This window comes from Panthera onca, chromosome B4, assembly GCF_046562875.1.
Source record: "Panthera onca isolate mPanOnc1 chromosome B4, mPanOnc1 haplotype 2, whole genome shotgun sequence".
Classification (NCBI taxonomy): Eukaryota; Metazoa; Chordata; class Mammalia; order Carnivora; family Felidae; genus Panthera; species Panthera onca.
Genome location: NC_138345.1, coordinates 138,660,984 through 138,683,766, shown reverse-complemented (window position 1 = coordinate 138,683,766; position 22,783 = coordinate 138,660,984). Strand labels below are relative to the sequence as shown.

At 53.7% G+C, this 22,783-nt stretch overlaps 1 protein-coding gene across 3 annotated transcripts in view; it reads right to left on the bottom strand.

Annotated features, from left to right (window-relative positions):
- The window catches only part of TBC1D22A (TBC1 domain family member 22A), a 320,419-nt gene that overhangs the window by 23,540 nt on the left and 274,096 nt on the right, over positions 1–22,783 (bottom strand). For all 3 annotated transcript variants that reach the window (XM_078449286.2, XM_078449287.2, XM_078449288.2), the window contains one exon: positions 11,923–12,018. In XM_078449286.2, the coding sequence (XP_078305412.2) occupies positions 11,923–12,018 (96 nt within the window). The remainder of the gene's footprint in view (positions 1–11,922; positions 12,019–22,783) is intronic.

The following is a 22,783-nucleotide window of genomic DNA, read 5'->3' as shown; positions in this document are numbered from 1 at the left end:
AACACAAACACAAAAGCAACCACTTCCAAGGAGGAAAGTGGCCTCCTCGGGAGCTGGGAGGAGGTGGGGAGAGGGGCGCTCTGCGGAAAGAGCCTTTGAGAACTTTTCTCCCTTCCGGGCACAACCTGAAGAGCTTTAGGACACTAAAAACCAACCAGAGAGGTGTGTGCCGGGGGCAAGAATGCTTGGGAACAGTCCCGCCCCACCCCCCTCCACTTTCAGGCCCAGAAGCCTCTCTGCTGGCTAATTTCTATGGATTTATGGGATTGCCACATCCTGAAGGGAAACTGCTAGATTAAACCATCCTCCTTGGGCTCTCGGGGCCTCCTGAGCTGCAAGGAGGGTCGTGTAACTGCCCTCTGCCTGTGCTAACGCTCACCCTAAACCCCCAACACCAGGGACACGCGGCTCTCAGAAAGCATGCAGAGACCCGTCAACGACAGGACCCACAGTACAAAGTCTGAGCACCGCTTCCTAAGAGGCGACAGCTTTCGTTATGGAAGAATCTCAGAGAAGAGAAAGAAAACAGAATGAGCCTTAAGCTGGGCAATGCAGAGAGGTGAGTGAGGACGCACCCCGACCCCGCTCTGCGGGCGTCAGGTAAGGACTGAGCGTCTATACTCTGGCTGACAGTTACGTACCTTGCCTGGGGCACCCGTGGAGCCCCCACACCCGAGTGCCCTGGATGCGGAGGGACACTTGGCCTGACACTTGGGCTCACTCTCCAGGAGCTGGGGTGCAAGGTGGGGGGGCTGCCCTGCGGCCACCAGGCCCAGCAGGGGCTCGAGGGCTTGGTTCCAGCAGCTCAATCCCACGAGGAAAGCAAAACCCACCGCAGAGAGATGATTTAATGAAAATATAGATACATCTGGGGATTGTCATGGGACAAAATCGATTTTCTCCAGTCTCGTGCTGACTCCCATTTCCCTCAAAAACCGCCTGGTGAGTTCCGATCACAAATGGGAAATGATCAGGGAGGAGCGTCCGGGCAGGTCAGGGCAGGCAAGGCCCAGCGACAGCAATGGGGGACGGGACGGGGACGGGAGTGGACAGGATGGCACAGGACAGGACCCCAGCTCCTCCCCCCGCCCCTCCTGGGTGCTCCCTCTGAGAAGGAGCCCTGGGGAGCCGAGGAGTGCACGCCCCGGCGGGAGACGGGCAGGCGGGTGGGCAAGGATCAGGGATCTGAGTCCAGGCCTGCGCAGCTCAGGGAGGGGTCCGGGGAAGAGCATGTCCCCAGAGAGGCCCTGCCACTCACAGCGTCCCCGTGGAGGACGACGTGCCCTCTTCCCAACACCGGCCGTGCTGCCTGCCCTGATGACCCCGAGGGTGCGGCTCAGCCTCGGCTCGGCCTTGAGGGAAAGCAGAATCCCGCACAAGGAGGGCCTTCCTTCCTCCGGGGTTTTCGTGCGGAGAGAACCCCAAACAGGTTCCACAGGAGGTAAAGGGAAGTTTCCTTCATGACTAAGCAAAACCCCCCATGTGCAACAAGAAAAGCCTCTTTTGCTCACAGACCAACAAAGAACGAGATCAATTCTTTCCCCCCCCCGGCTTTGTAAGAGAGGCTGAGGGTGCGTGTGGGTGCGGGGCGGCTCCAAGCCCCTCCTCTGTCCGTGACCTCGTTCGCCCCTCCAGCGAGCCCGCGAGCACAGATGGTGGGAGGCCTCCACCTCCCCCTGCCGATGAGGCAACTGAGGTCAGACGCCACGACTCTCCCTTCGCCGACCCACCGCCTCCCTGGGCGCCCCAGCCTGGGCATGACTCCACACCGCACGCGACCACACACACGCCACACTTAAACACACGCAGCAGCCGCCCACAGGAGCACACGTGGCACTCGAAGATTAGTTTTCAATTGACCTAATTTTGTCTCTAAAATGTCTTGAAATGATAAAGAAAGAGACAATTGATCTGTACTTTGGCATTTCGTGACATTTGCTGCTTCAGATGAACACAGGATGAAATGCAAACTGGACAGAATTAACCCGCCCAAGGGCACTCGGCATTGCAAAATTAGTCTGGTCTGACAAAGACATGACCCCCTGCCCAGGGGGCCGGGCCATCTCCACGCCCCGTGAGCGGCTGTCGGGGATGCGAGGGAATCCATGGCGATGGGCCCGTCAGAGGGGATGCTACAACTCTAAGCGAAGGTGTGCAGAATAGCACAGGAGTGCCACCAACGTGCACAGACGCCCTGTCAGACGGCAAGCGTCCTCCCGCTGGTACCAGGCACCAGGCACTGTGCAGGGCAGAAGGCCGCAGCCCCACATGGGAGGAAAAAAGGCCGAAAGTCCGTGTTGGCTCTGACCTCCCTGGTTTCAGAGCAAGGGGAGAGCCGGGGCGGCCCAAAACGAAGGCACTGCCCCGTCCTCCTGAAGGCCCCAGCCAGTGGGACTCCATGGGGACACTCCCGGGCCTCCCGGAGGGGCCGGGACCCCACGGTCACCCAGGCCAGCAGGACTCCATGGGACGCTCCCGGGCCTCCCGGAGGGGCCGGGACCCCACGGTCACCTATGGGTGGCTGTCCAAGGGTGAGAGCACTGGAGAGGAGAACTGGAGATGGCAAAAGCCCTCCCAGCGAGGGAGCGCGGCTTCTCTCCACCTGCTTCCACACACAATCCTAAAGCCGCCGCTGACTTTCCGAGCCCGGGGTCCCAGTGCACAAAAGCTGGGGCTAAGAAGTGTTCACTTCGAGGCCTCTCCTAAAGCTGTGGTGGAGGTGGGCACACTGGCACCCGCATCTGAGGCCAGAGGACGGGCGAGCGGCCAGGCACCCTTGGCCCCCTCCCGCACGCTGGGCCCCACGGTCTCCGTGAGGCTTGGGCTTTGGGCACTGCCGCACGTCTGTCCCTGTAAATCAGAGCCACCCCACAGACGCCTTGCACATCTTCCCAGCTGCTTCCTGCCCACAGATCTCCCAAGTCTGCAGAGGCCCAGTAGTGCGGGGATGCCCAGGGAGGGCTCAAAGTCACGTACTGGAACCCGTCCAGCCTGCACAGGGATCCCGCACGGCCACTAGAGATGACCTCATCCAACCCGCCTCCACGGAAGGGGACAGACGACAGGGCATAAAGAAGCTTGGTCCAGTGAATAAAACACAGACTTCAAGAGTGACCTAGGGGCGCCTGGGTGGCTCAGTCGGTTAAGCGTCTCACTTCGGCTCAGGTCATGATCTCGCGGTTTGTGAGTTCGAGCCCCGTGTCAGGCTCTGTGCTGACAGCTCAGAGCCTGGAGCCTGCTTTGATTCTGTGTCTCCCTCGGTCTCTCTGTCCCTCCCATGCTTCCTCCCTCCCTCTCTCTCTCTCCCCCTCAAAAATAAATAAAACAAAAAGAAAATTTTTAAAAATAAAAAAAAAAGAGTGACCTATGGGCTGCACCAAGCGGTCCAAGAAATGCCCATTGTGGCAACTTGGCCAAAGGGAAAGGACTCTCACAGCCCATGTGCAGCCTGAGCCACCGTGGTGGGGGGAGGGGCTGGCTCCAGGGCCCACGCACCTTGCTCTTCATGCAGCCCTGCAACCCGTCCCCTTCTCCCTTCGGCCCTCCTTTCAGGAGGCATTTATTCACATCCTACCGCACACAGGCACCTATGGGCACCGAGGGTCCCCAGAGGACAGGACGCGCTTCTCGCCTCTGAGGACCACCTGGTTGTGTGCGTGTGTACATGTGTCTGCATGTGCACACGTGTGTGAGCTGAGGGACACACGCGAGCACACAGGCTCCCACTATGGAGGGACACCTGCTGTGGCCTCAGGAAGGTGACGTTTGACATCTGTCACAGAACACGGGCTCTGAGCTGGGCACCTCACCAAGGCGGGGGGGGGGGGGGGGGGGTCTCACCTCCTTAACTCAGGAATTAACCGGAGGGGAAAAGCCATGTTGACCACATATTGAGAGGATATGGAAAATTTTTTTAAAGTTCAAACAAGAAGCTTAAAACATCCACAATTCCACTGACCAAAACAAAAAAAAAACGCTAGCACTGTGATTTGTTCTGTCTTTTTTCTGTGCACACTACACAAGCAAAATCGCGGTCATTTTTATCCGTATATGAGCATGTAAATGTATATACGTATTTTCTACGTGTACACGTGTAGGTCGTGTGCATGAGCAGTGCAGACGCCCTGCATATAAAACGTGTGTAACTTCCCATCGTGCTTCTCCCTCGCTAGGAATACACGGGGAGCACTTTTCCACAACAGTAACTATTCTTTGAAGACAAGATCTTTTGGTAGTTCTAGAATATTCTAACCAAGTACTTTAACCTAGAGAACTCTCCTCCTAACACTAGACATTTAGGAGGCAGACGGTTTGTTTTCCCATAATCATAAACAAGGGGAATTACAGGGGCCCAAGTAAGACTCTTGCCATAAATTACTAACAGCTCCCCAGAAAGGCTGCATATCACATCCCCATGGGAAGGAAGGAAGGAACACGCCTGGTTCGCCAGCTTCATCAGTTTTAATGAAGTGCATTTTAAAGAGCACCGCTAATTTGGCAGGTAGCATCTGTTTGATTTTTCAATTCCTTAGTAACGACTGGAAGATATACGTACGTTCACCAGCCGGCTACATAATTTCTTCTGTGGACTGACTGCTGATGGTCATTCCGTTACTGATTTGCGTGAGCTCTCTGCGTATCACAAACACGGAAGATGTCTTGATCCTGTTTGTGAGCTCTTCTGTTTCTCACCTGCTTTTCACTTTGTTGACGGTGGTTCAGACAGACGGACATTTACCAAGGTTGTGCTTCCTACGTGTCACTCTACAGAAAGCTGGCACTTTTTGCAAGTCAGGCACCTGGGACTCTGGCCATTTTAAATTAATGCTTTAGCATGAGGTGCTTCCGTCACAAAAGTAGAATGAGTGACCCCATCGCCGGGACACTTTTCTCTCACTCCTGCTCTATGAAAAGCGTCTCAGACAAGCAAAAGCCACACCTCCAGGTCTGTCTGTTCTGGTTCACTTGCCGGAGTTCAGGGGTCCTCGCTTAGGCAAAGGGTTTCTGATTCGCCTGCTCGGACCCCAGGTTTTCCCCTCCGCTCCGTGCTGGGCTCCGTGCCTGCCCCCAGCGGGAACTAGCAGGGTCTACAGAGCAAACCCCAGTGTTGGCTCACTCCTATTTTTCATCTCGCTGGCACGTGCGTCTGTGTGTGAGCTTGCGCAGTGGGTGGGGCAGGAGCAGGGAGATTCTGCTGAACGCGTACCCGTCGTATCACAGACGCGGAGGTGTGCTGTGCACGTAGAGGGGACTGTCCCTCGAATCCCCTGGGTACTGCTGGATGCGGTCTACAGATAGTCTTTGGCATGTTAAGGTAAGTATTCTTTTATTTCCATTTTAGTAAGAGCTGAGTTGTTGTTTTTCCTTCTATTAAATGCAGGAGAAGCTGCTACGTTTCGTGAGTGACCCTGTGGCTTATTGCCAGGACGCATGAGCAGCAAGCAGGAAGAACAGGAACAGCAGAGCCGGGTCTCCAGGGGCCTGGTTGCAGGGCTGACCCTTGGCTGGCATCGAGAACGTGGCTCTGGAGAGGATCTCTCTGTGGTAAAGCTGGGGCTCTGTGCCAGCCCGCAGACACTCCTTGCACATCGTTCTCGGGAAACACCAGCTTTCCTGGCATCCAGAATCTTGATGGGCAGAGGCGTCCCCGAGACCTGGCCCCGGTAGAAACCTTGGGCTCTGGGCAGAAACGGGGAGCACGCTCTGTGTGGCTCCTGGGGAGGACGAAGCAGGCACCCGGCTTCCTTTCCACTCCTCCTGGGGCGCCTTCCCCCCACTGACCCAGCTGCGCATCTCTGCCGGGCTGGGTGACAAATGTCAGCCATGAGCAGGACCATACGCTGAGGCCCGTGAGCCCTTCTAATGAAGCCCTGCACGTGTGTGGGACCCGTGACAGAGGCAGATTTATCAACAGCAAACCATTTCATGTTCCTGGGGGGGAAAACTTTTTCACGGAATGTTTTTATTTAATGTATCAATGGTTTAAATATGCTGGTGCTTTACGAAACATATTTGTGTTTGTATTACATGCAAGTGAAACTAGATTCTAATTTCCTTTTCACAGGTGCTGTTCTTTCCTATTAATAAAGAATTCCTTGACTCAACCCGTGTTCACACTCGTGCCTCGCTGGTCAGGCGCTGTGCCGGGGACCGAGGCCGCCGCCCCCGACCGCACGGCTTCACAGGGTCAGTCCCGTAGGCAGACACACACGGGGGGGCACACAGACACAGGGCAGCAGTGATTAGAGCTCTGTGACACATAGGCAAGTCCGCGGGTCACAGGCCACACGGCGACAGGTTTCTCGAGAGTTGGAAAGAACTTGCTCGGGAAGACAGGTTTTGGCCTCAGAACCATGTTTAAAGGTAAGACTTTTGAAAATGTTGGAACTTATCCCAAAATTATGGGTCCATTCAAGGATGTTGTTGTTGTTGTCGTTTACTTCATTTTGCAGCAATTCTGGCATTTTATACTCCCCCCAAATCTCTGCTGTCTCCCTTCCCAAAATGCAGGAGAACGTTTGTATCACCCACATATCTGGGTTTGCAGGAAGGCTGGTCCACTGGACTGACATTTGTAAATGCCTTCTAAGTAAGATTTTTTTTTAAGTTTATTTATTTTTGAGAGAGACAGAGACAGTGTGAGCAGGGGAAGGACACACACACACACAGAGACACAGAGAGAGAGACAGAGAGAGAGAGAGACAGAGAGAGAGAGAGAGAGAGAGAGAGAGAGAGAGAGAGAGAGAACCCCAAGCAGGCTCTGTACTCACTGTGGAGCCCAACATGGGGCCCGAACTCACGAACCATGAGATCATGACCTGAGCCCAAATCAAGACTCAGATGCTCACCACTGAGCCACCCAGGCCCCCCTGTAAGTAAGGTGTTCTCAATTCTACTCACGAGCTCCATTTTCTGACCCCGTCATTGGTGCTATGTTCACTCAATAATTCCTTTACCACCTTTATCGTATGTTGACTTTCACTTTCCATATCTAACTTCTGGAGTTAAAGGGTATTTTTCTTTACTGTTTTTATATAATTAAAGCATTTTGGCCATGGTCAAGCCCCACACGTCACATCACACATGTTCTTAAAGCTCTTCTATGTTTACAGGGTCACTTTCTTCTCGAGCGGCCTCTCCAGTTTCCAAATGCCTGATGATTCAGTTTTAACTCTGTTAGTATCTTGTTGTAAAGGATTATACTCAGCGACTAGTGCCCACATTGTTCCAGCTTTTCAGATTTTGACAACTTTTATGGCGCAGGTCGGACGGTTCACTTTGTGAACGTTCCGCAAAAACTAAGCAGACACGGTTGTGGCTTACACAGCTAGACCCCACCCGGAGCCCTCGGGCCGCCCCTATGTTCTGCCATCCAGATTCATAATAACCTTATTTCCACCCTCCTCAGATCCACCGCATCTCCTCCTAGGCCTGCTGTGTCAATTCTCTGTTTTATAAAAGTTTTAAATTCGAGTTTAGCGCACAGACAGAAGAGCGCACAAATCAAGACCTTCACGGACGAGCGCTGTGTCCAAGCTCCCAGAAGTCTCTGCCCCACGATTTCTAACTGCAGAGGCGCCGCTCTGGCCACATAGGACACCATCCTCTCTGCCGTTCAACCCCTTCACAGCCCGATGGGAACACTGCCAGCCTGAGTCCTTCCTGTGCCACCTGCCCCCTCACCGAGTCTGCTCCCCTACCCCGGAGTCATTCTCCCGCTGAATCGGGTCCTTGCACCCCTGCCCTCCGGACAGCGCCCCGCCTTAGGAAAGTCCAGGAGGCCTTCCCGGCTCCATCCTTCTCAGGCTCGTCTTGGGACCCCCGGGCCCCTGCACACTCAGCACCAGCTTCATCGACTTCCTCCTGGTTGCAGAACAGGATGTCCAGTGGCGGCCCCTGCCCTCTGCTGCAGCCCCTGCCCTGCTCTATCCCCGTGACAGGCTCCTGCTCCGGCCCCACGGGCCCCTGTCCCAAGCCCCGCACGAAGCTGCATGCAGCCCACACACATGGGTAGAAACGGAGTTGGGCAACAGCAGGACCTGGCCCAGAGGAAGGGCCGCGAGGGGTGCGCTGGACCATCCATCGGGACCAAGAACATCAGAACAGATGGAGGCCCCGCCCACGGGCGCTGCACTCACCTGGTCCTGCCCGGTCCCACGTGGCAGCCACCTGCCACCCACAGGAGCCAAAGGACCAGGCGCCTGGGCCAAGCCCAGCAGGCCAGCACCCCGGGCCTTCCCACCCCCACCTGCTGTGCAGCACCCGGGCCTTCTCACGTCCGCTGAGGGGCACAGCCAGGCATCCACTCACACTCAGCACCTCTCTGTGGGAGCCTCCGCCGGTCCTGCCCTGCGCTCGCAGGCTCCCGTCTCTGCTAACAAGGCTCGCCATCCACCGGCAGAGAGGCAGCAGCGGACTGACGGACTGGACACGCGTGCAGATCGCTAAGCATGTCAGGACCCGCGAGAAGGCCGTGGCTCCACTGGGAAGTTCCAACTCTGCTCACCCTGACTTAACTAACTACCCTCCTCCCTCTTAAAAAGCACTGCACACGGCCACCGTGTGTCTAAGGGACTCGCTCTCTTCGAAATCAAAACAACGATGCCAGTTCCTACCTGGGGAGGACTCCCCGTGTCACAGAGCATCCTAGGACAAGGCTGCTTCTGGGTCACCGTCCAGGCCAGCGGGACCAGAGCGGCCCGGCTGCACGCTGCCCTCTCCGCCACACCCTGGCTGGGCAAGCCATGCCCTGGAGGCAGGGACGGCTGGCTGGGAGCGAGGACCAGAGGGACGGGGGCTACAAGGGGCTGGGCTCAGACCCCTGGGGTCCTGGGGCACCGAACCACGCAGCTCAGACTTTGGGGGTGAGAAGAAAATCATTTTCTAGAGTGGCTGACCTTCAACTCTCTGTAACGCTGTACTTATAAACCAGCCAGAGATCCCAGGGAAGCTGCCGCCTGGAGCTTTGCCACATGTCCCGTCAGTGCTCCGAGGGGGACACGTGCCTCACAGGCAAGGCTACAGTCCTGGGGCAGCTCTCGAGCCTCTGCGGTGGGAGCCAAGCCAGGTTCCAAGACTCTGGACGTGCTGGAGCCGGCCCTTCAACGGCTGACTCGGCCACATGTGCCTGACCTGGGCTGGGGTTGGGGGGGGGGGGGTTCGGCTGTGCTCTCTCTGTGCAACAGGCCCTCCTGCTGGGAAACAGCCCCCTCAGGGGCCTAGGAAGAGACGGGCTGCCAGGTGCCTGGCCAGGGGATAGAAGGCTGTGCACAGGGAGCTCCTTCCACCCCTAAGACCCTACAGAACCTTGTGAGGAAAAGGCAGAAAGGAGGGCAGAACCCAGGCTCGGACCTCAGCGGCCGGCCAGGATGGGGACAGGCAGCTGCGGAAAGGGGCCCGTTCTGGCGCCCGCGGGACGGCTGGGAAACAGGGTCACCGGCCGCGATGGCCGGTCCCCCAGGAAGATACAAAGCTCCAGGGCATGAAGGCTCAGGACAGGAGTGAACGCCCACTCCAGAAGGTATCATCCCTAGCCTGGACGAGCCTCAGAAGGCACAGCACCCAACGGCACTGCCTGGCCAAGTCCCGGGGAGCTGAAGCCGGGGGCAAAGGCTGTCTCACCCCCCCCCCCAACCCAGCACCCGCAGCGGGGTGGGGGGGGCCCTGGTGACACTGCGGGGGTTCTGCCTTGCTTCTGGGAAGCTTCCTCCTCAGGAAAAGATTCTGTTCCTATGGAAATAACTTAAAGCAACACTTATTTCCCAAGGGCCAAATTACCATTCTGCACAGGGAGGGCGGGCCTGGAACGCCTTCCTCCAGGATGTTCTCTTGCTGGAGGCCCGGAGCTCTTGGGCTCCGTCACTCAGGCTGTCCTCCATGGACACAGAGGCATTCTCCTAAAATGTCACAACTGCAAACCCAATTCCCGTGCTCCCTGGGACTCCAAAGGCTCTTTCTGTTTTCTTGTTTCCTTTCCCATTCAGTTCAACCCTCCACAACGCGTTGTGACATTCTCACGGCCAGCACGAGTCCGGGGGAGGATGAACGCCCCACTCCTCCCCGGCTCCCCACGTTCCCCCAGGCTCCGCTCGTCTCCCGGCCCCACGAATCTCGGCCAGTGAGCAGGACTCCCCAGGCAGACCCTCTGACTGCCACAGGCCAGCAAGCAAACCACAAACACACGGGGCTCCTAGAAACACTGATAAAAGATGGCGGGCTAGCAAAGGGTGGGACTTGGTGTCACTTCTTCCAAGGCACCAGGACAGCCGCTGCCTGGGGTCACCTGGACAGTCCCCTCCTGCGGGCTCTTGTGTGAGGGGTGGGGAGACAGGAGGCCCAAAGGGGTCAGGGGCGAGGAGGGGCAGGAGCCAGCCCAACAGCGAGCTGCAGGCCGCACACCCGCCCCAGACCTGGCTCAGGTCCCTCGCATCCAGGGCTGTTCCCACCTGCTGTCCCCCGACCCCAGGGGGGGGTCCCAGCCCTCCAACAACCCCTTCGTGGCACTTCATAAGGATGAGAACACAAGCTGCCCGGCACAGTCTCTGAGACTTGAGCCACTTGTGGGAAGGGGATCCTGGCGGCACTGTCCCTACTGGGGGAGCAGGAAACGGAGGGCCGGGTGGCAAAGCCCCTCGTGTGAGGTCACTCACCTGTCACGAGTCCCTCTCCCTAGCAAGAACTGAAGTCCCGGGGGGCGAGGGCCATTTCTCAGGCACGTGTGGCTCAGGGCTGCCCACGGTTGGGGCTGGAGAGTGATTTCCGGGACGGTGACGAGCCTCCCACCTTAGCACACTCTCCTGCACGGCTCGCCACGGCTTCATCAACCCCCACCCCTCTGAGCTGTGCCTCCCCCGCCAGGGCAAGCAGAGCCCCCATTAGGGCAGCAATGAGAATCCCAAACGCGGTCGGCCCCGTGAGCCCCGGCCACCTGCATGAGTGAGCTGTTCTCCAGGAGGCACTCGGGGAATGTCGGCCAGGGTCAGACCGCGGCCGGCCGCTGGGCCCCAGGGAAGCTGGGCGCTTCTCCCTCAGATAAACAGCGGGCTCTGCACGGCGGCTCAGCCCCACTGTTCTCCCAAACCTCCCACAGGGAGCCAGGGTGCCACAAGGCCACGAAGACAGCCCGGAGCCACCACACTGTGACCTAGGACCGCGGAGCCTCCTAGTTTGTCCCTCGCCTAAAAGACAAGAGGCCCAAGGAGGTGAAGTGGCCAGAGAGGGACCCCCAGCCAGCTGGGGCATAGCCCGGTCCCGGGTCCCCACCGCCGTTCTCTTCAGTGTACCCGAGAGGCCCCACCCTCCTGGGTCACCGGGCAGGAAGACTAAAGCACCTTGGGTAACAGCGGAGGTCACCCTGTGAAGGGGCCAACACCCACCATGGTACTTGGGCCAGCACACGGAGGCCCACTCGGGGGGGGACAGGGGCCGGGGACTCAGCCCCCGCAGAGCGACCAGCCGAGCACAGAGCTGATGAACGGGTGCCACTGTGGCTCCCACTAAGTCATGGAGGAAACTGGCCCAGAGAGGCTAAGCGACGTGCCAGGGTCACACAGCCGCCCGGTGCCCAGGTGCCCAGGCTGTCTGCTCGTGGGCCAGCACCTGCCCTAACCCATCACAGCCCTGCAGCCGCCCCTGGGGCCCCACTGCTGAGGACACACATACACACGGGCTCAGGAAGGGCCTCCGGGAGCCTGGGGGACAGCGGCATCTCTGAACGCACGGTGTGGCGTGGGCCCCGGGTGACCACGGGTGACCTTGGTCTGCGCGCTTTCCTGGTTGTGACAGCCTTCCCACGACAGCAGGTCAGCGGTTCACCACAAGCGCCCGGCCCAAAGCCCTGGCACAAACAGCCCTGTGGACTCAGCTCACTAAACCTCCCAGACAGGATCAAGCTCAGGCCCCCCCGAAAGGGCATTTACTTACCTGGAAATCCCGCTCTTCTAGAATCTCCTTCCTCCACCTCCCCAGGAAAGCAGCGCACACGTACAAGTGGAAGTGGGAGAAGCCCTCGGGCTCGGACTGCGAGAGAGAACACGGGGGCGGTCAGTGCCCGGCAGGACCACGGCTGCCACCCCAGGCCAGGCTCACGCAGCCCGAAGGCCGTGATTCTGACATTCCCGCCTCCCTGACATAAGCACAGGCTTCCGAGAGGAGCCGGTGGTTCGCTGGCCCTCCTGACAGGACGACCGGCAGTAGCGGAAGGCAGACCAGCTCCTGCTGCACAGCCACCCGGGGAGGGAACCTGCCCTCGGACGCCGGTCACTGGCCGTGGCCGAAGAGTGGCCCCCGCTCCTCGGAGGGCGAGGGCGCTACCAGGGACTCGAAGCCCGCTGGAAGTGGGGGCGGGGAGGGGAGGCTCCTCACCGGCCAACGCCCCCCTGCCCGCTGTGGGTTCAGCTCGGCCCCTCCTTCCGTGCCTGGGCCTTAGTTCAGGCATGCACGGTCAACTCCCGGATCGGGGCTCCCAACACTTGGCTTTCAAGGGGCCACGGCCACAGATTCCCGTGTGATACCCGCACGACTCCTATTACCTGTTTACTAAATAAATAAGGTAAGAGATGGTGACATGCTCTGGAAAAAGTGAGGTGAGGAAGAGGGGTGCGAAATACTGGGGAAGGGGCAGGCTGGTCTGCAATTTAAATACAGTGATCTGATCTATCACCTAAGGTGACATTTAAACACAGACCCAAGAAGGGAAAGCCACGTGGATGGGGTGGGGGGAGAAACGAGACGACCCTGAGGTTCCAGACTGCCCGGCACATTCCAGAAGCAGTGAAGAGATCAGCGTGGCTGCAGGGGAGAGTGAGGTGAGCAAGCACAAGCCGCCGTTGGGGGAAGGTCCAGATCCCCATGGCCGCCCTGGTCACTGGATTGTTCTCATGAACTCTGGACGCTCCCAGCAGAGGAAAGACCGTGCTCCCAAAGGATGCTTCTGGCTGGTGCGCGCAGAACAGACTCGGCATCCGGCAGGGTAGGCAAAGGCAGACCCACGGAGATCAGCCAGGAGACCGCGGAAATCATAAAATCAAGAGGGGTGAGTGATGCAGGCCAAGGGGGTAGCAGCACAGCTTCGGAGAAGAGATCAAATTCTAGAAAAGTTTTGAAGGTTGAGCCATGAAAATATGCTACTGATAAGGACACTATGGGCGAGGAGAGGAGGAATCAAGGATACACCCAACGTGTTTGGCCTGAACGACCAGAAGGAGGAAGCTACCATCTCCCAAGGCGAGGCCAGGTTTGTGGCAGTTTGTGGGAGTGTTTTGGTGGGAGGTTGTGAGTCTGTTGTGTGGACGTGCTGAGCCGAAGACACCCGTCAGGCGTCCAGTCCAGAGTGCAGACGGCTGGCCTGTGGCCCAGGCAGGAAACATACACGGTGGGGGGAAGGGGTGGGAGGAGACACAGGAACGTGAGAGGGTCAAGGGTCAAGACAGCAAGGGACAAGGAGTACTGGCCGTGGCCATGCAGAGGGGCTGACAGGAGGGCTGACTAGCGTGTGTTAGGAAGGAGGGAAAGAGAGGCACTGGGGCATCCTCCTGGAGATTTGTTTTAAGTTTTTTAATGATTAATCTATTTTTAAGAGACAGAGAGACAGCATGAGCAGGGGAGGGGCAGAGAGAGAGGGAGACACAGAATCCGAAGCAGGCTCCTCCGAGCTGTCAGCACAGAGCCCGACTCGGGACTTGAACTCACGATACCATGACCTGAGCTTAACCCGCTTAACCCGCTGAGCCACCCAGGCGCCCCCTGCTGGAGGTTCTTAATACCACGTTTACGTAGGCCTTTCCTCCTCTCCATTCTAGATCCTGCTCAAAGTCCGTTACTTTCGTGTTGTTCAACAAGCAACCTTCTGGTTCCATTTTACATCTGCTAATATTATATGTTTCATTCACGTCCACTGTTATCTTCATTACAGCCTTTCTTCTACTGAGTTGCTGTTTTTTTGTTGTCGGTATTTTCTAACATACACAAATGCAGAGTGGCTTCGAATTACATTTAGGTCATTTGGTCCTTTCTCTTAAGATAAGACAGATGATGAGCTAGTTAATATCCGGCTTTTCTTCATTTCCGACACAAGCAAGCATTTAAGGCTATAAACTTTCCTCTATGAGCCCCACTTCAGCTATATTCCACAGCTGAATAGTATCTTTACTATCCTTAACTTCTAAGAAATTTCTCCCTCATTTTGTGATTTACTTGCCTCAATCATAGCTTACTTATCAGCATTTTTTAAATCTATAAACATATGTGGTTCGTTTTTACCTTGTTTTGTCTTTTTAGGTTCCTTTGATCATTGATTTGTAACTCAACTGTGTCATAAGAGAATGTGATTTACACGATGCTGATTCTTTTGTTTGCTTAGATTTGGTTTTGCGAGGGGAGGACAATTAGTTTCCACACACACACACACACACCCCCTAAGGCAGCACACTGAGCAATCAAGAACGGGACTGGGCCAGAGTGCCTGGGTTTAAACCCTGGGTCTGCCACTAATTAGCTGTGTGACCAAGACAAAGTTACTGGCCTTCCTGTGCCTCAGTGTCCTCATCTGTGAAATATTATAGACTAAACAAATCACACAACGTAAGGTACTTAGGATAACGCCTGGAACATAGTAAATAGTAGGTAAATGCCAGCTATCGTCACCAGGTGTGTGTAAGAGTATATATTCTGGAGTTCTTGGATACAATGTCCTGTATGTGTCCATAAGATAAATTTAATCAATAGTGTTGCTCAGATCTCCTATAAATCCTGATTGATTTTGTCATCTTACATACTATCAATAACAGAAGGGTGTTAAAAATCCCATTACAACACCGGATTTGATGTCTCCTCAAGGTTCTGCCGATCTTTGTTTTATGTATTTGGAAAGCACGTTATCAGACGCATACAAATTTTCAACCGTATTATCTTCCTGGTGTACTGAACAATATCAATATACACGATCTCCTTTATGTCAACCAATGCTTTTGCCTTTAAGCCTTTGGAGAGGGGGACAGGAGTGTGGTGCGACCATACTACACATCTACTCTTGTCGGGTTGTTTATTTTAGGCAGCTTTTTTTGAGGTAGAACTGACATACAATAAACTTACATATTGAAAGTATAATATCGCACAGGTTTCGATACGTGTCTACACCTGTGAAACCACCGTCACGCTCAAGAGAGGAAACACATCCATCACCCGCAAGTTTCCCCGTGCCCTCTGTGATCTCTCCTTCCGTCCCTCTCAGTCTCTAGGCAATCACTGACCTACTTTTGTCCTACACACGAGTTTACCCTTCCCCTGCTTCTGTACAGATAGAACCATATGGCATGTACTTTTGTCTGGCTACCTGCACGCGGCACTATTGCCCTGAGATGTGGCCATGTCACCGCGTGGCCACTGCCTGTAACTGCTCAGAAACACGGCTCTCTTAGAGAGTCTGTTCGCCAGAGCTGTCTGCCTGTTGATAGACACGAAGTTGTTTCCGGTTTGATTACAAACTGAGCTGCTGTGAACGTTTGTGGACAAGTCTTTCTATGGCTAGATGCCTTCATTTTGCCGGGATAAATACCGAGGAGGAGAAGGGCTGGATCACACGGTGGCAGTATTTTAACTCAGAAGACACGGCCAAACTATCTGCAAAGTGGCTGCACCGCTGCACAGCCCCACCAGCAGCAGGTGGCCTTCCGGGGCGGTCACCCCAGAGGCCACATGTGAAATGGTATTTTTAATGTTGGCCACTCTCATAGGCAAGTGGTAGGATCTCACCATGGTGTTGATTTACACATTACCATTCCTCTAATGACTGATGATTCTGAACACCTTTGATGTGCTTATATGACATTCTTGGTGGAGCGTCCAAGTTTTTCCCATGGATTGTTTGTTTCTCATTGTTGAGACTTGAGTAACTTTCTATATATTCTAAATACAAGTCTTTGATCAGCTATGTGCTTTACAAACACATCTCTGTGTCTATAACTCGTCTGTTACCCTCGATATTGACTCTGGAGGAGCATGAATTTTAAAGTTTGATGTAGTTCATCTATTACTTTGCTCTTTTATGAATACTGCTTTTGGTGTCATTTCTAAGAAATCTTTGCCTAACCTAAGGGCATAAAGGTTTGCTTCTAAAATGGTTTTAAGCTTTACATTTAGGTCTGTGATACAGTTTGAGTTCACTTTTGCATATGTTATATGCATATGGCATAAGGTGGGAGCGGAAGTCCATGTGCAAGCACACGGATATCTACCTGTTCCGGTAGTTTGTTGAAAAGACTATGCTCTGTCCACTGAGTTAACAACCAGGTAGTGCTACTCCTCTATTGTTTTTGTTCTTCATCAAAGTTGGTTTTGTCTTTTCTAAGTATTTTGCACTTCCACAAGAACTTGACAACCAGTTTGCCAATTTCTCCAAAAAGCCTGCTAGGACTTATTGGAATTGCATCGAATCTATATATCAATTTGGAGTGATTATTATCTTAACAATATTGAGAGTCCCGACTCATGAACATGGTATAGCTTACCAATGACCTAGCTCTTTAATTATTCTTAGCAATGTTTTATAGTTTTCAGGATACAGATCTGTTAAACGTCTTCTGCTTGATTTTCCCACAGCAGCTGATATTTTTTGACACTATTAAAAAAATAGTGTTTTGAACAAAAATAAACTCGAAATGGATTAAAAACCTAAAGGTGAGACCTGAAACCCTAAAATTCCTAGAAGAAAACATAGGCAGTAGTTTCTTTGACATCAGCCATAACAACATTTTTCTGGATATGTCTCCTCTGGTGAGGGAAACAAAAGCAAAATTAAACTATTGGGAGTACACCAAAATAAAACGCTTCTGCACAGAGAAGGAAACCATCAACAAAACAAAAAGGGCAGCCTACTGATTGGGAGAAGATATTTGCAAATGACATATCTGATAAGAGGTTAAAATCGAAAATATATAAATAATTTATACAACTCAATACCAAAAAAAAAAAAAAACCCCAAAAAACAAAACAAAACAAAACAAAACAAAACAAAACAAAACAAAAAAACAAATCACCCAAGTAAAAATGGGCAGGGGACCTGAATAGATATTTCTCCAAAGAAGACATCCAGATGGCCAACAGACACATGAAAAGACACTCACCATCACTAAGCATCAGGGAACTACAAGTCAAAACTACAGTGAGATACCACCTCACACCGGTTAGGACGGCTAAAATAAAAAAAATAATAATTAAAAAAAAAAAACAAGAATGACAAGTGTTGGCGAGGACGTGAAGAAAAAGGAACCCTAGAGCACTGTGGGGATGCAAACTGGTGGAAACCAGTATGGAGGTTCCTCAAAAAGTAAGTAAGAACTACCAGATGATCCAGTAATCCGCTCTGCAAAGAAAACAAAAACACAAGTTCAAAAAGACACAGGCACCCCTATGTTCATTGCGGCGTTATTTGTAACAGCCAAGATACGGAAGCAGCCCAAGCGTCCATCGACAGAGGAACAGATGATGAAGATGTGGTATGTATACACGATGGAATATTATTCGGTCACAGAAAAGAATGAGATCTTTACACCTGCCACAACACGGACGGAGCCAGACAGTATTATGCTACGTGCAGTAAGTCAGAGACAAACACCACATGATTTCATTCACACGTGGAATTTCAAAAACAGAGCAAAGAACAACAGAGAATAAGAAGAGACAAAAATCCAGACTTCGAATGCAAAGAACTGGTGTCTGCCAGAGGGGAGGAGGAGGGGAGGACGGGCGAAATAAAGGGATGAAGGGCACACTTATCCCGAAGAGCACCGAGAAACGCACGGAATTGCTGAAACATATCGTACACCTGAAACTAACATAACACTATGGTAATTGTACCTGATAAAAATAAATAATTAAATTTAAAAATAAAAATGGTGTTTTGAAAACTTTAAAGTTTACTTATTCAGGGGGCAGGGGAGGGACAGAGAGAGAAGGAGAGAAAGAATTGCAAGCAGGCTCCATGCCGTCAGCACAGAGTCTGACGCGGGGCTCAAACTCACGAACCGTGAGATCATGACCTGAGCCGAAATCAAGAGTCGGACACTTAACTGACTGAGCTACCCAGGCGCCACTAAAAATTTTAATTTCTGATAGTTTGTTGCTAGTTGTTGAGATGTGATTTTCCTGGCATGTGGTTTTCACCCTTTACTTGTACCCTTTCTGTGTCTTTATATTTCTCTTATAACTAGTACGATACTGGATTTGAAAAAAACCCAGACATGGTCCCTGTGGAGTTGGGTCCCTGCTGAATGTGATTCCTGATATATTCAGATTAATTTACATCCTCTTATTTTGAAATGTGTACGTATTCCACTTTTCCTTTTATTTTTCTTTCTTGTCTACAACTGGACTGAGTTACTTTCCGCCTTTATGCCAAAGCCCCAGCCCCAACTATTCTGGAAGTTACTGAACTGTTCCTATTATTTTAATAGTTACTCTACAAAGACTAACGTGCATATTTAACTTGGGGTCCAAGATTACTCGTGGTCTCTATTACCTTCCCAAGCAATACACAAGTGAGGAGTATCTTCGCTAGAGGCACACCGGAGACGTCCCCCTGCAAGATGCTCTTACTGGCCAAGACTCCAGTTCTACCTTGACTTTGTAACATTACAAGTTCAGATATCCTTTTCGTTGTTGTTGTATACAGCAGTGTTTAGAGTTACTCATGACCTTGCCTTTTTCGGACCATCATTCCTTCTTGCATCTAGACTCTTCTGAAATCACTATCCTTCTTGCAACGGCCGTCAGAAGCTCCACTAGCGAGAAGGTCTTCCAGTAGGGACCCCTGTCGGTTTTCCTTTGTCTAAAAATGTCTTTACATCCTTCTCTTTCCCAGAAGGTAGTTTTGCTGGATACAGCAGGCTAAGTCGGCTCTCATTTTTAAAGATGTTACCGCACCATCATCCGGCCTCCGCTGTTTGATGTCCCAGTCCGCCTGTCCCTCCTTCGCAGGAAACCTAACCCTTCTGTCTGCCTGCTTGTGAGACACTCGGTCTTGGGAGTTCTGCAATTCCCATTGCCATACGCTCTATGTCCCGCTAGAGATCCATCAGTCACTCCAAGTCCCCAGAGTTGGGGGCTCCCATCAATCTTGGGGACATCATCCCTTGCCCCTCTGCATTCTCTTTAATTTCTCAGGAGCTGGACCGGGCAGGGGCGGGATCGTCTCACTATTCTGTGTCACTGAGCTCGGTCTCCCTGGGAGAGGTACTTTCTGGCTCGTTGGGCAGCTCTTCGACGTATCACAATTCCTGGGCGGCTCGTCCAGCCCATTTTCGAACGTGCCTTACAGATTTCCTCGTTCTTGTGTCTGGTATGCTCCTTTCCACGACTTTGGGCACAGTGAGCTTACGGTCACGCACATCCCAGATAACCCTACAGGCTGCAGTCTTTGCGGGTCTCTCTGAAGTTTGTTTTCTCTGGTAATTTTTGCTCTTTGTGGCCAGCTTCCTTGTTCCTTCGTGGTTTTGCCCCTTTTCGAGCTTAAGATGCCGGGAACTTTTATCTGTTGGAATTCTTTGAAGCTTGCATCAAAAATGGTTTTCTTTGGGGGAAAAAATTGTATTTACTTCTACCTGAACCTAAGGACACGATTATCTCAAGATTACTTTCAACTAAATTTTCCGCTTGAAACTTTAGGACAAGTAAGTCACATAAATTAGGGCTCCAAACCCACATGAATCCCGGACTATGGTGGCATCTCTGAAGGGAGGTATTTCCTTTCTTTGTTCTTTGCCTTCCATGGCCAAGGCCAAGAAAGGCAAACACCAGCACTTGCTTAGTCTCTGAACAGTCTCCAGGGGTTTGTCTCTGGCCTGCGGCTCACACAGACCCTCCTGCAGACCCTAGAAATTAACTGGCAGGATCCCCTGGGGAGATTTGATGTCTTCCCTCTTCTCTCTGGAGTTCCATTTTCTCATGATTTCTGGCCAATGACAGCATCCTTTCCGTTGTGGTTATGTTTTTAACAATTACACCAGGGGCACCTGGGTGGCTCAGTCAGTTAAGTGCCCAACTTCGCCCATGTCATGATCTCACCGTTCATGGGTTCGAGCCCCACATTGGGCTCTGTGCTGACAGCTCAGAGTCTGCAGCCTCCTTCACACTCTGTCTCTGTCTCTCTCTGCCCCTCCCCTGCTCATGCTCTGTCTCTCTCAAAAATGAACGTTAAAAAAATTTTTTTAACTTGACAAAAAATAATTACACCAGCATGCTTCTGTGTGCTCTGTGACACCTAAGTCCACCGCACTGCCCCATTAGTTTCTTTAAATCAACGTAACTATTAAAACTAAAAATATCTGTGCTGGGAGGGGCGTCTGGGGGGCTCAGGCAGTTCAGCATCTGACTCTTAATTTCAGCTCAGGTCACGATCTCACGGATTCGTGAGATCAGGCCCCGCATCAGGCTCTGGGCTGAGTGTGGAGCCTGCGTGGGATTCTCTCTCCCACTCTCCCGGCGCCTCCCCTCCTTGTGGGAGCTCTCTCAAAATAAATAAACATTTAAAAATAAATAAATACGCGAAATGTCCGTGTTGGAACTGAAACCAACTAACAGTGCACACTTGGCGAAATGCTGCTAAAGCCTCCGTGGCCCCACTGACCTTCCATCTGCACTTGGGCCTCCAGCCTGCCTCCCCCCTGTAACCAGGCCACCCTCTCTAACCAAGCGGACTCCTGTCTCGTCACAAGTGTGGTTTCTAAGCGTCCGCTGCTTTTAGGATAACGTCCAAACTACTTAACGTGCCACAATCCTCTGGTATCACGGGCCCTGTCCCACCTCCTGCCTGACACTCGACCCTCTCGATCTCTCCCCAAACACCAGACCCTTCTAGCCTCACCCCCACTTTTGCACACACTGCTACCCCAGCAGCGGGTACTGGCTGAGTTTTCTCAGCCGTATTCTTTCCTCGAGGTCTTTCCTGTGTCTCCCAGCAGCCAGCTGACCCGGCCCTCCTCCCAGGGGGCGTCTGCCACACTGTCCCTCCTGTTCACCCGACCATTCTCCCGCTGTCCTAGGGGCCTCTTCTCTCCGTGGCCCCCTCTCCCCTCCAAGCTCTGTCACAAGCCCCACGGCAGGAGCAACGACTGTATGAAGTTACACACACCCAAACCCACTCACTTGGATGCACCGGGGAGACGGGCAGGTGGGCCTCTGGGAGCAAACCTAAAGACACACGCCTTTTTCTTTCCAGATGCTGGAGGTGACTGGTCCACATACAGAAGACATGAGGGCTCTGCCGACTGTAAGACTGCTAATCAGCATTGCAATGCTGAGAAAAGAAGGTTTCCAGGACTACTTAGGGATGCTCCAGAACGTAGGCTTCTCTAAGGAACCCTGTTTACACACTTAATTTGCTTAAGGGCCTGTGATGTAAAGGAATGCGGACGTCAGTGTGAGGCGGGCCCAGGGCCGCCCCCCCGGGACTCCAAGGCTCTGACAGCTGCAGCCCCACAAGACCCCCCGGGTCCAGCAGAAGGCCGAACAGCCACACTTCCAGAGGGCACTGTGCTAGGGGAAAACGGAGTTTTACAGCATTGCTTCAGTGGATTACTTGTTTTTGCTGACTCGGTAAATTATATCACAATAGCAAATTAATAAATAAAAAATTCGTATCGTAATGGAAAACCAGCTCCGGCTTCCACGAAGCTTAACACAGGCACGCACTACCGTCGGTCCCCCGGGACACGGTCGGGAGGCTGGGTCTCAGTGGCAGCAGCCCACTCAGCACAGAGGGGTGTCCACCACCTTCGGGGTCTGATGCATGCAATCAGGGCCCTCCTGACCGGGGCAAAGTCAGCGGGTCGGCCAGACATTTCCCAAGGAGGAGCTGAGCTCTGGAAGGGAAGGCGATGTGACTTGGAAAGGCGTCCCTGGCTCAGGGGACGGGGTGGGGGGGGGGGGTTGGGGGGTTGGGTGAGGTTGGGGGAGGGGCTGGATGACCAGGGTGCTGGGCCAGGGAAGCTCTTGGCCAAGAGGGAAGGCTCTGGAAGGTGGCTCCCCGGGCCCTGGGGACACCGTGTGAGTGGGGACGGGCCTCTGGCCGGCTGCAGCCCCTCTCCACTGCCAGATCAGGTGCGGCAGCTCGTGTCCCCCTCCTCTGGGGCCTGCACTCCTGTCTGCTGCCCTGCCTCCCGGCCCCGTGCCCAGCCCGCGCTGGCTCCCCTCCTACAGATGAGAAGACGGGCAGAGACCTTGAGCGGCTCGCCTGGGTCACACCGCGGGGCTGCGGACACGACCGAGCCAGCTGCGAGCGGCACCCCTGACCACAGGGGCCACGGTCGGGAGGCACCTTGGCCCTCGCTACATCGGGTCGTGTTCTGTTCGGCAGGGCGGGTGCTATGCTGTCCTCAGGCCCTGTGCACGGTCCGCCTACCACCTGAGCCCTGCTCTACCCACACACGGCGCTCATGGCCGACAGGACTCCCAGTCTCTCAGAGCTGAATTTCCACCTCTGCCCACCCCCCCCACCACCCCGCCCCCTGGGACGGTCCAGGTGTTCGAGGGCTTTGCCCCGGAACCCTGCGCTGCTGGGGACGGGAGCCGAAGGCGTCCATCTTCAAGAAGCCTCCGGCACAGGGTCTGGACCCTGGACACAAACCGGACAAATCACAGGCGAGCCGCTGACCACACTTGTGGTCGTGGGCCTCTCCCCACTGTGGTCAGAGCCGTGCTCACCGGGTGCCCCCACAACTACCCGCCCTGTCCTCGCAGGGCGTCCTAGCACTCAGGCAGCACGTCACTTGCAACTGCAGGACTCCCTGGG